We start from the raw sequence: 13,888 nt of genomic DNA, 5'->3' as shown, positions 1-13,888 counted from the left end.
CCCTGGGACATAGACTCTGAGACAGAGATTTGAATGCATGAAGTGTACTGGAGAGTACCTTTGGAATCAATATTTGTGTTGCTGTTAAGGAAGGAGAATTGGACAGAAGGAGGAGCTGAGCTGTAATTAGTGGTATGCTGATGAATGTTTAACAACCAGTTCTCTGGAGCAGGGGGAGCCCTGATCTGTTGCATTTTCCAGCATGTGTGTGTGTGTGTGTGTGTGTGTGTGTGTGTACTAAGTCACTTCAGTCGTGTCCAACCCTGAGACTTCATGGACTGTAGGGCACCAGGCTCCTCTGTCCATGGGATTCTCCAGGCAAAAAGACTGGAGTTCCTCCAGGAGATCTTCCCAACCCAGGGATCAAACTCACGTCTCCTGCAGCTCCTGCATTGTAGGCCATTTCTCTATGCTGAGCCACTGAGGAAGCCCTTTCCCGAATGTAAATACTTCCATCTTGGCAAATTCTAAGCTAGCAACATGATGTCACTGAGCATGGATCTGCATAGTAATACCCATACAGATGCAATAGATATAACCTCAAGAGCATAGATAATAGTAAATGTAATAAAATGATTAGGAAGTAATGAATATTGGGTATTTATTACCTTGGTTTTGAATATAATTTATTTAATTTTAACTTTTATATAATCTAAATTTTAGTAACGGGTTATGGCTAACAACTTGTTTGCAAAATTCCTAAAAATGTTAATTGGCTCCAGTGCATTACTGACCATGACCAGTCACAACAAAGATTTCAGCTCATACCATGAAGAGTTCTGAAGTTGCAATGGCCCTTCAGCACCTCTCCTCCTCGAGGCAAGGGCCTTGTCCCCAATTGTAGGTAGACCCTGGGGAGAGGGTTAGGGCTTGGATGAGGGAGTTTTCTTTGGCTAAAGGAAATAGGCAGAGGACTCATCCTCCAACATTCCAGCAACTTGGGGTATGAGGGTTTCAGTCCCAAAGGGAGTGTCTGGGGAGTATATCACAGGATCCATTACAATTAAGTATCTTGTTAGTTTAGTCTTAATTCTGCTTTGGGACAGCATTTTTTTCTGGTATCTGGTATACTTTAATTTGTCAAAACTTGTGACTCTTGTTTCTGTTTTTTTTTTTCTTATAGTAATTTTGTATAGATATTTATTTTTTGGTTATTTTCATTCATGTTCAAATATGTTGGATTTTTCTGGGTCAGCTCTCACTTTTGGAGAGAATGGAGAGGCTTCTGTGGGCCTTTTCTGGTTTTTCAGCTCAACCACTCCCTCTTCTGTTGCTATAGTGAAGAGCAGCTTTCTTAATTGTAATGTGTATGTGGTGGTGGTGTTTTGTTTGTTTTTTGTAGTCAGACTTCTGATTCTCTTGTTCTTTTTTTCAGTACTTTACTTATTACAGTAACTATTTTTCTTTCTTCCAATTACTATTGGCTACTGTCTCCAAGGAACAATGACTACTTTCCGAAGTGCCTTCTCCAAAGGGCACTTCTCTTCCAAAGGGCACTTTCCAAAGTGCCTCTTCCAAGGGCCCTTCTCAAGACTACCGTCTTTGTTCCTGTGAATTTTCTGAGCCATATATATTTTAACATTTATTTTTATTTATTTATTTGACTGCTCTGGGTCTTAGTTGCCCGATGTGGGATCTTTGATCTTTGCTGTGAAGTGCAGGATCTTTAGTTGTGGCATGGGAGCTGATTCCTGCTTTGACTTCTCTTGCCATTTTTCAGACCAGATCTCAGCTGTTCCCGATAAAGTTTGGGTTATTTCCTCCTTGGACATGAATCCTTGTTGATGTTGCTGGGTTCTACCATCACCAAGACCCTCCATATTCCCTTACTCTTTCAAACAGATTCTGTGACCACAGATAAACTTGTAGGGGTTCCAGATGGTCTTTTCTGTATCTTCCTCAACCTGCATATAAATTAGAGATGGTAGGATTTTTTTTTCCAGTATTTAGTATCAGTTGTAGGAAGTTTTATTTCATTTATTTTTGGCTGTGCTGGGTCTTCATTTCTCTTTGGGCTTTTCTCCAGTTGTGGAGAGTGAGGGATAATCTCTAGTTGTGGTGCATGGGCTTCTCATTGCAGTGGTTTCTCTTATTGAGGAGCATGGACTCTAGGGCGCATGGGCTTCAGTGGTTGCAGCACGTGGGCTCGGTAGTTGCGGTTCCTGGGCTCTAGAGCACAGACTCAATAGTTGTGGCACACAGGCTTAGTTGCTCTGAGGCATGTGGGATCTTCCCAGATCCGGGGTTGAACCTATGTCTCTTGCATTGGCAGGCGGATACTTTACTACTGAGCCACCAGGGAAGCCCCAGTAGTAGGAATTTTTATTTGTTTTTCTTTTTGCTCCCTACAGTTTTTTGGAAGAGGTATGGGAAGAGTTGTGGGTTTCTCTGGTAGCTCAGCTGGTAAAGAACCCACCTGCAATGCAAGAGACCACGGTTCAATTCCTGGGTTGGGAAGACCCCCTGGAGAAGGGATAGGCTAACCCTACCCCACCCCCAGTATTCTTGGGTTTCCCTGGTCACTCAGATGGTAAAGAATCCACCTGCAATGAGAGAGCCCTGGGTTCAGTCCCTGGGTTAGGAAGATCCCCTGGATGAGGGCATGGCAACCCACTCCAGTATTTTTGCCTGGAGAATCCCCGTGGACAGAGGAGACTGACAGGCTACAGTCCAAAAAGAGTTGGTCAGACATGACTGAGCTGCTAAGCACAGCACAGCACGTGGGAAGAGTCATAGAATGCCAGAATGTGTATTTATTTTTATTAATAATATGCATAAATAATATTGTACTTTAAATATCCTTCCATTTGTTTCACTTCTCATGGTTTAAAATCTGTCTGTGCACTATATGTACAGTAGGTTGTTGCTTTTGCTGATACATTTCTTCTCATCTCCATCCACCCTATTTTATGTAGCTGTTCCCCTGGTTAATATACCTGAGTTGGTTCCACTAACCTGCTACCTTCCTGGAAGAACATCTTGACTGTTGAATTCAGTTGTATAATATTTATTTGTATCTATTTTTAAAAATCTATATTCATTAGTGATGTAGATTATGATTCTCTTTTCTTGTACCATATGTCTGATTTTGGAATAAATTTTTTCCCTCTTTTTCTATTTTCTGGAGCAACTTAATTGACAAAAGGATTAGTGGTTCTTTGAAGTCTTGGAAACTCACTTTAAAATCATGTAAGCCTAAGGCTCTTTTCTAGGGAGTAAGGTCTTACTTACTTTTCAATTTATTTATGGTATTTGGTTTGTTTATATTTTAATTTCTTTTGCCAATTTAGCATTTTATAATTTTACAAAATCGTATACTGCAGGTAAGTTTTTTAGTGTATTAGTCTATAATTAACCATAATACTCTTTTCAATCTCTGCTGTATTTGTAGCTGGTTCCCTTGATTTTGTTATGTGATTTGAATATTCACATATTTTTTGCTGATTAACTCTTTAGGGATTTGTCCATCTTACTCATTTTTGTAAATAAAACAGCAAAAATAAGTTCTAATATAACTGAAGTTACAATAAATGTTAACCAGTTAAATAAGACAAAAACTCAGATTGGAGCTTAGACTGGACATAAATTAGCAATACATTATTTATAAAATACAGTTTAAAAAAATATGGACAAATTGAAAGTGGAGATATAAGTAGATGTTTCAGGCTAATATGAACAGAAACATCAAACAAATAAATGCAGAAACAAACTAGATATATTCAAGGTAGAAATTCAAGGTGAAAAGTATCAGGGACGAAGTCTAAGGAGTAGGCAGACTATCAGGAGCTCAACCACGTGAAAATATCAAGTTGATAGCTGGATATACAGGACTAGAAGGCAGGGGCAAAGTTCAGAAGCAAAATAAAAGCTGAGACACAAGTTTGGAGTCATCAGCATATACATGGTATTTAAAGCCATAAGACTGAAGCTATCAAGGAAGTGTATGCAGGAAAAGAGGTCCAAAGAGTAAACTTTGAACTATCCCAACATTTTGCCATCAGAGAGATGAAGAGGAACCAGCAAAATGATGTAGAAGCAGCCAGAAAGATAGGAGGCAAACCAGGAAAGCATGATGTCCTGGAGCCATGTGGAAAAGAAGATTACAAAGAAAAAGAGTGATTGGCACTTTCAAATGTAGCTGACAGGCCAATTAAGAGTAAGGCCAAGTAAAATGACCTTTAAACTTAACAATCTGGAGGTTGTTGGCAACCTTGCTAGGAGTAAGCTGGAAGATGGAACTGGGGCAAAGACCTGATTAGAGTGGGTTCGAGAGAGGAAAGAAATTTGAGACAGTGAGTTTACACAGTATTTAAAAGGAATTTTTCTGTGAAAAGGGTGAGAGAAATGGGGCCATAACTGGCAGAGGAGGTGGATCTAAGAGAGTTGTTTGTTTTTAAGTTAAACGTTAAGAAAATTAACATCATGTTAGAGAGGAAAAAGTCAGTGATACTGAGAGAAATGGGAGAATTACTGAACAGATGTCCTTGAATAGAAGAGGTCTAGTGTGCAAGCAGAGAAGCTGGCAGTAAATAGGCAGCATACAGTTAAGTTCATCCACAGATAACAAGAGAGAAAGAAGTCTATAGAAGTACAAATTTAGATAATTAGAGACATATGGTGGCTAATAATGGGGCTTCCCAGGTGACTCAGTGGTAGAGAATCTGCTTGCCAAGGCAGGAGATGCAGGAGCTGCTGCTGCTAAGTCACTTCAGTCATGTCTGACTCTGTGTGACCCCATAGACGGCAGCCCACCAGGCTCCCCCGTCCCTGGGATTCTCCAGGCAAGAACTCTGAAGTGGGTTGCCATTTTCTTCTCTGATGCACGAAAGTGAAAAGTGAAACTGAAGTCGCTCAGTCGTGTCTGATTCTTCTCGACCCCGTGGACTGCAGCCCACCATGCTCCTCCATCCATGGGATTTTCCAGGCAAGCGTACTGGAATGGGTTGCCATTGCCTTCTCCGGAGATGCAGGAGATGCAGGTTCAATCCCTGGGTCAGGAAGATCCCCTAGGCTAGGAAATGAAAACCCACTCCAGGATTCTTGCCTGAAAAAATTCCATGGACAGAGGAACTTGGTGTGCTACAGTCCATGGAGTCTCAAAGAGTCAGACAACAACTGAGCAAGTACACTCTGCTGCTGCTGCTGAAGTCGCTTCAGTCGTGTCTGACTCTGTGCGACCCCATAGACGGAAACCCACCAGGCTCCCTTGTCCCTGGGATTCTCCAGGCAAGAACACCGGAGTGGGTTGTCATTTCCTTCTCCAATGCATGAAAGTGAAAAGTGAAGGTGAAGTCGCTCAGTCGTATCCAACTCCTAGTGACCCCATGGACTGCAGCCTACCAGGCTCCTCCGTCCATGGGATTTTCCAGGCAAGAGTACTGGAATGGGTTGCCATTGCCTTCTCCAAGCAAGTACATACAGGTGGCTAATAATCTGAGTTAATCATGATTGCTTCCATTTTCTCAGTGCAGTAGGGAGCTACATGACTAGCCAAGAAGGAAGATGGAAGAGAAGGCCTCAGAGATCTGAAGGGACAGGAGAAAATACAGAAATTTTTCCAGGACAGTGAGAGTAATGGATTAGAGAAATAGAGTATATTTGCCAGGCAGTATTATGGGCCACTTGAGGTTAATGATTATTTGAAGTAAGATCAGTCAGCAAGTTTGAATGTTTTCCTGAAGTCACATTCAGCTTCCGGAGTGCAGTTATGAAATAGACAGAGAAAACTGAACTTAAGCTGAGCTGTGATCAGCCAGGGAGTATTTCAGAGCAAGAAAGAAACAAGTGAGTTCAAGTTTAGAGCGTATATCAGAAACTGGTTATAATTATCAACTATGGAATTCTAGCTGGGTTACAAAGGGAGTGAGGACATGAAGGAATGAGAGACAGTAAGCAGATAGTTAAATCAATAAAGGAAAGGGCCCTGTGGAATTCAAAAGGATTGTTGGAGTTGGGATGCTAGAAGGAGCAAGCTGGAAAGAGATGATGTTTGGAGAATGAATTATTTGAAACTGAGACTAGGTATGGAAGGATTGCAGTTTTCCTCCCCCTACCCCCACCCCCACTTTTTTTGTGATGACAAAGTCAAGGTTATGATTAATGGATCAAGGGTTATATCTCTGAAGAAGAATAGATCAAAGAATTGTGAGGCCAGGTGTTGGAAAGAGCTATATGAACATTGAAATTGCCAGTGATGACTGCTGGCTCATTCGGTAAAGAGTCTGCCTGCAATGCAGGAGACCCGAGTTCGGAAGATCCCCTGAAGAAGAGAATGGTAACCCACTTCAGTATTCTTGCCTGGACATTTCCATGGACAGAGGAACGTGATGGGCTACAGTCCATGGGGTCGCAAAGAGTCGGACATGATTGGGCCACACACACACACACGACAGAAGTATTGGATAAAGTTGCCGTGAGTCAGGAAGAGGTAAAAGATTTCAAGAGAGGGAGCATGGACGGTATTCAGTCCAATGACAGGAGATTTAAAGTTGACTCTTATTAGAAACTAGGAGAGAATGATCTGGAAGTAGCATTGAGGAGCGAGGAAGATCCCCACCTCATTTCCAGGCCAAGTGAATAAGGGGGATGAGAGTTAAAAGAGACAACATTTGACGGACTTCCCTGGTGGTCCAGTTAAGAATCCGCCTGCTGGTGCAGGGGACGTGGGTTCAATCCCTGGTCTGGGAAGATTCCGCATGCTGTGGGTCAACTGAGCTCATGTGCCACAATTACTGAGCCCCCCCGGGCCACAGCTACTGAAGCCAGAGCGCCTAAAGCCTGTGCTCCACAACAAGAAAAGCCACCTCAAGGAGAAGCTGGAGCACTACAGCTAGAGTAGCCGCTGCTCACCAAACTAGAGAAAGCCTGGGCAACAACGAAGACCAAGTGCAGCCAAAAATATAAAATAATTAATTAATTTAAGTAAATAAATAAAATAGACATCATTTGAGTGGGTGGCAAGTGAGCAAGTATTATCAGTATTATCAGGAAAGAGCAAGGGGTCAGATGTTGCTTTGCATATTTTGAGGTTATAGTGTTATAATCATCTTTATTAACAATATAGGTGCATGGTATTATCTCTATATTCTTTATCTACTATCTCCCTTTGCCCCGATGATGCTTCTTGCCTTGCATTTTATTTTTGCCTGTTATTACATGTCTGCTTTGCCTCGGCAGGTGTTGGGTGGGGTGTACATATTTGTCTTTTTCTATCTCTTTGTCTTAACTTTGTCCTGTCCTCCTTTTTAAAAATTTTAATGGCATTTAATCTACAGTGTTGTGCTGCTTTTTGCTGTACAGCAAAGTGAGTCAGTTATACATATATCTGCTGTTTTTTCAATTCCTTTTGTCCTGTCCTTCTTTTAAGTGTGTCTCTTGTAGACATTATATTGCTAGATCTTATTTTAAAATTAAATCTGAAAATTTTATCTTTTCTTGGTAAATTAAACAAATTATTTTTTATGTTGAATATTTTATTTCATCCTAGTTTAAATTTTCTTTCATTTTTTCTTGCTTATTTCCTTATATTAATCAGTTTTTTCTATGGGTTTGAAAAGTACACATTTTATATTTGTTCTTCCATTGGTTATCTTTAGCTTGTTAAGATTCTTACTTGTATTTATCTTTTCCAACTTACTAAACTTATCAACACCTATCTGTGCCTTCGCCCTTAATGGTACAGATACTTTTAAAAAAATATTTATTTTTTTATTTGGCTGTACTCGTTCTTAGTTGCGGCATGCATGATTCTTAGTTGTGGCATGTGGGATCTAGTTCCCCGACCAGGGATCAAACCCTGGTCCCCTGCATTGGGAGCACAGAATCTTAGCCACTGGATCACCAGGGAAGTCCTAGGACAAATCCCTGAATATACACTCTTACCTACCTCTGGATATTGCACTCTCCCCCTACTTTGTTATATCTTGAGTGTGTGGGTGTGTATAATGCTTATGTATATATGTATATACGACGTTTCTTAGACACCAACAAGCTTTACAAAATTATTTTCTCATTTTTACTATCTTATATTTTATAGGATTTCCTAAAATTTTCATTCAATAGATTACTTCCTTCAAGAATACTTTTAAAAGGGGTCTTAATGACAATCTGATGAGACCTTGAAGGTCTGAGAATATATTTGTTATACCCTCATGTTTAAGCGATAGCTTAGTTGAATATAACTTAGCTTCAAAGTTTCTGTTTTTAATATTTTAAAAATATTTATTATTTTCCTGTCCTTACTGTTGCTCCTAAGAAGTCTGACATCATTCTGATTCATTTTCTTTGTGGGTAAGCTGCTTTGCTTAGAATTTTCTCTTTGTTTTGGACTTCTTAAATTTCATTAAAATATCAATAAGTATTCAATCTTCCCATATCAGCCTAATTTATACTCCCTATATACCCTTCCAATATCAATCTTTCTTTGAAGGTTCTCACTTTTTAAAAAAAAAATATCATCTTCCCTACAATAACTTTTTTCTCTCCTGTTAGTGAAGTGAAGTCACTCGGTTGTGTCCAACTCTTTGCGACCCCATGGACTGTAACCTACCAAGCTCCTCTGTCCATGGGATTTTGCAGGTAATAATACTGGAGTGGATTGCCATTTCCTTCTCCAGGGGATCTTCCCGACCCAGGGATCAAACCCGGGTCTCCCGCATTGTAGACAGACGCTTTACCGTCTGAACCACCAGGGAAGTCTCCTATTATATAAATGCTGTCTTTTCTATGTCTAAATTCTTTTTTTAAAATTTATTTATGTTTATTTATTTGGCTGCATAGGATCTTAGTTGCAGCATGCAGACTTAGCTGCAGCATAGCACGTGGGATCTTAGTTCCCTGACCAGGGATTGAACCCTCGTTCCCCACATTGGAAGGCAGAGTCTTAACCACTGGACCACCAGGGAAGTTTCTCTAGCCTCATATTTACTAATTTTTGTATTTTTTCATCTCTTATTCCTTCTCAATATCTTCTAGAAAAGTTTCTTGACTGATCTTGGGTTATGTCCATTTTGCTGTTTATATCATCTAGTGAGTTTATTTCAATTATGCATTGAATAGTCAGTAATCCTACTTGGTTCTTCATAAATGTTTGTTTCTGCTTCATTATCAATATCCTCTTGGGAACATTTATTTGGCTTATTGTTGTTGTTCAGTTGCTAAGCTGTGTCTGAATCTTTGCGACCCCATGACCTGCAGCATGCCAGGCTTCCCTGTCCTTCACTGTCTCCCTGAGTTTGCTCAAACTCATGTCCATTGAGTCAGTGATGGCATCCAACCATCTCAGCCTCTGTCGCCCACTTCTCCTCTTGCTGTCAATATTTCTCAGCATCAGGGTCTTTTCCAATGAGTCGGCTCATCATATCAGGTGGCCAAAGTATTGGAGCTTCAGCTTCAGCATCAGAACTTTCAATTAATATTCAGGGTTAACTTCCTTTAGGGTTAACTGGTTTGATTTTGCTGTCCAAGGGACTCTCAGGAGTCTTCTCCAGCACCACAGTTCGAAAGCATCAATTCTTCAGAACTCAACCTTCTTTATGGTCTTTATTTGACTTGTATTCTAGTAATTCTTTCATCTAGAGTAGGTTTTAATTTATTTTCTTCCCAACTGTCTAGGTACTTTTCCCTGTGAGGTCATTTTCTTTCATGAGTATCCATTATCTCAGTGGGTAATGGAAGGAGAATGAGGTGGGAAGTGTCAAAACCTAGGCTTTAGCTTGTATACCACTCCTGATGAGTGAGACAGTCCAACTTTGAATATCCTTATGTGTATTGCTCTCATCAGAGGGCTTTGCCCCTTGGCGAACTTCTCTATATCCAAGGCTTTGTTCTTTTCTAAAGATGTATTTGTCTAGCCCTCTGGGTAAAGAGAAAGCCTATGAGGAAAGGTAGGAGGAAACACTTTGATGCTTGTTTCTTGACTCAGCAGTTACTGGGTTTTTTTCAATCCAACTTTCCAGTAGTGTTCCCCTGTGAACCTACTTTCTGGTATTGTAGGAGAGCTGATGGGAAAGGTAGTGATCTGCTCTGGGCAGTGGTGGATAGAAAAGAGTCCAACTCAAGATTTCTCCCCAAATCTACTCTCCATGTTGGAAGCCTGGCCCTCCTCTGTCCAGGGCTTCTATTTCCCTTCTTTATCAAATCATAAGTATCTCCTGACCTTCCAGGGATTTCTGCTGGTTTCATTTTCATTTTTTTTTTTACCCATTCATTTCTTATTTCCGAGGTATATTTAGGCTTAGGTTGGCATGGGAGGCATACTGTGCCACTTTGCCATTACATCGGGGATCATTTTGTAACAGCCTACCTTAAAGCTTGAAACCTACCGTTAAGCTTTGTGTTTCTAGCAGTTAGAGCAGAAGATATTCTTTCTTGAGTGGTAATAGTCTGGAAATGAAGGTGTTTAGCCTGAAGAACTATAGGCAGAAATAAAAGCATAGGATAGGCAAAGCAATGTATATACATGAAAGAGAGCAAAATAGACATTTTACTGAAATGTTGAAATTTACTTTCAACATACTTGTATTTAATTTTACAGTCACCTGGGAATCTTCTTAAACCTGGAAACAAGACAAGAAAATCTTATTACAAGTTGCTTTTGAACACATTTGTGGGAATACAGATGATTCATAGGGAAATTGAGTGCCTCCAGAAATCAAAGTTAAACTAGAAAAATTAATATGTAAGCCATATATATAAAAGTCACCTTAACAAGGCAGAATGTCTCCCAGGATAAAATCAGGAACAGCAGGACTTGACAGTAGTTTATATATATTAGACAGTATTCTTATACCTAAAGTTAGAACATGGCCTGAATATTGACAATGGTTGTTATTTCTAGGCATGGACTTGTCTGTATTTTCCAGATTTTTTATGATGAATATTCATTACCTTTGTAATTGGAAAAAATGATTTTATGGAATTTTCATAGGGAAATCTTCATATAAATATACAAACCTCTACCAGGATATTTGCTGCAGCATTGTTTGCAATGTTGAAAAAGATCCAAATTTCTATCAGTGGAAGAACTGTTCAATAAATTATGATAGACCTGCATAATAAATGTCATATAAACAATAAAAGTGATGCTGTAAGTCTATATTAATGTAGAAAAATTTAAGTGAAACACAAAGTAGGTTAAAAGATGTGTCTGACATGAGTCCATTTTTGCAACCAAAAGTAAGTGCATGGAAATTTTTTGAAAAATATATGCAAGAAGTTACCTCTCGGTCTTAACAAATAAGTTGAACAAAGTTAAAAATCAGCAACTCTTCTTTGATTCTTCAGAGAAATGAGGTCACAGGGCAAACCACTGCCCCCAAATTGGAGAGACAGATGATAGAGAATTACAGCTTAGCTCAATCATGAGCTAATGAGCAGAAGCTTCTGCAGGAACCAGTGCCTGGTAGAAAACCTAAAACTGTAACTGATGAATGGTTGCAGGCTCAGTATAAACAAGTCTGAGAGTTAAAAAATCCAGAGGACCTAGTCAAAGGGACCTCCAGAAACTCTACTAAGTCCTGACAGTGAAGATTGGAGAAAAATCCCCTGTTTACCCCAGAGGACTGGGGAAGGTAACCATTCTGAAGTAGAGCAGAGCCTTCTGTTCTTCTTAACAAATCTACCCTCAAGAGAAACTATTTACCAAAGTCTAACATGCTGGAGTTTTATCAGGGCCTAACCTGCTTGAAGGAAATACCCAACTCCAGTCAGCTCTAGCCATCCTGTCCCATCTAAGGTGAGGTAAGGGTCAGGGGTACTGGCAAGCATTGGTAAAGTTCACAGTCCAGAGGTACAGGTTCTCCAAAAGATGAGACCTAATCACAGAGCTGTAAAATGTTTCCCCTTCTCCCATACTTCACTACCATACCACTAGGGGCCTATTTGCCAGAGTTCCTTTCACCTAATATATCATGTCTGGATTTTAGTTTAAAACTTACAAAGCACACTAGAAGAAAAGCACAGTTTAAAGAGGCTGAACAAGCATCAGAACCAGAGTAAGGTACAGTAGTGATATTGTAATTAAGATAATTACAATCATAATTAACTATGATTAATATGCTAAGGATGTTGATGAAAAAGTAGATACCACACAGGAATACTGTATAATGTGAATTTTCTTTAAAGAAGACTTTTCAAGAGAAATCTTAAAATATTTTGAACTAAATTAAAATGAAAATAGAAACATCAAATATTTTGAGCTGCAGCAAAACAGTGTGCTTAGAGGGGAATTTATAGCATTGAGTGCACATGTTAGGAAAGAAGCTTCCACCTTTGGAAACTAAAAAATGAGGAGCAAACAAAATCCAAAATAATCAGAAGAAAAGAAATAATAAAAATTAGAGCAGAAATTAGTAGAGAAAAACAGCAGATTTAACTGGGCACCTTGGTCAATTATGTGTTTATGTTTTTAAGTACAAAGCCAAATGTGTAGAAATATTAACACCATATTCAGGATCATGGTTTCTCTGGCACATGAAGGAAAAAAAGGTCATTGGTTAGGGGTACAATGAAGAAATTCACTTTTACGTGTGTTTGTACTATATATTTTTAAGTTTTGCTTTTTGGGTTTTTCTTTTCTTTTGTAAAGAGCGTATTTTATTTCTGCATATGCAGATTTTTAATATTACTATGTTTCTTGCGATCTGAAATATCGATAATAAATACTAAAACAACTTTAATAGCCCTCTAGATAAAGTCTGGGGAACCTAATATGGATTACAAATACCTTCGTGGTTTCTCTGACCCTACTTACCTCTCTAATCTTAACACTTCGAGTTTGTACATAACAGTCTCACCAGGCTGACCAATTTTCCTCAAAAAATTCCAATTCCTCATTCCTTCTCTCCAGCACAGCCATTCCTCCTGCTTTATCACCCATCTTTCTCTTGATATTAAATCTTTGCTTAATTGTCCATATCTTTAGGAAAACGTCTCTGGCACTTTATCTTTGTCTGGGTTGAATACTTCTTTGTACTTCCAAAACATTTAGCGCTTTCACCATCACTTACCACTTAATCATATGGTATTGGAACTGTTGATTTACTTCTCTATAGCTCCCATTAGAATATAAACCCCAAAAGTACAGAAACTTATATCTCACTTATTCTAACATCCCTGGCCTCTGCTTAGTACTTAGCAATAATAAGCCCTCAATAAATATTTTTATAGAAATTATTTAGTTAATTAATGATAGTCTGGCTTATTTAACATTCTTGAGGCAAGCTATAATTTTATTTTTAATGTGAACCCAGTTTTCTAATCAGTATTTAGTTGGAATCATAAAATATTACCATCCCATAGTGTGGTTAGAAATTATTTCCTGGAAACAAATAAACAAGGAAACCCAAAACAGAAATCATTAGCTGGAATAAAATTTTCTTCAGTCATTCATATAACAAAGTTTGGGTTAATCTAGGTCTTGCTGTTGTTTTTAGGATTAGCTCATAGTAAGTGTTCATCAGATTGTATAAACCATTCTTAGGCAAATGTGATAAAATTCTTAAAGTTGCATTTTGTTTTTATAAATTCAAATTTTGGACTATAATAGGTATTACTCTAATATATGGTAAATATGTACTGATACCACTTGCATTTAAATGAATCAAATAAAAATGCCATTGTTACTTATGTTTTCTTCTTAGCTTACTCTTTTGCTTCATTTTCCCTAGAGTCTGTGTGCTGCTAACTAAAGATTGTGATTTTTGAACAGCTCCTAACCTCATTTGTTAAAAAAAAATTATACCTTAATAGAATAATACAACTTTGCTTTTCAAATAGAAGTTTATATACCAAAATGTTAGCAGCAGTATTATCCCTGAATGGCAGAGGTCGAAAGTAATTTATCTTCTTTGTTATACTTTCTTATGCTTTATATATTTTTGAAATTTTT

At 38.7% G+C, this 13,888-nt stretch overlaps 1 protein-coding gene across 1 annotated transcript in view; it reads right to left on the bottom strand.

The window, feature by feature from the left end:
- FAM186A (family with sequence similarity 186 member A) overlaps positions 1-13,888 on the bottom strand; it is a 130,101-nt gene that overhangs the window by 31,911 nt on the left and 84,302 nt on the right. The window contains exon 11 of the mRNA XM_068971425.1: positions 11,937-11,944. Coding sequence (XP_068827526.1) covers positions 11,937-11,944 — 8 coding nt within the window. The remainder of the gene's footprint in view (positions 1-11,936; positions 11,945-13,888) is intronic.

Source organism: Capricornis sumatraensis, chromosome 4, assembly GCF_032405125.1.
Source record: "Capricornis sumatraensis isolate serow.1 chromosome 4, serow.2, whole genome shotgun sequence".
In the NCBI taxonomy this organism is placed as follows: Eukaryota; Metazoa; Chordata; class Mammalia; order Artiodactyla; family Bovidae; genus Capricornis; species Capricornis sumatraensis.
Note: the sequence above shows the minus strand (reverse complement) of the source record. Positions and strands in the feature narration are given on the sequence as shown.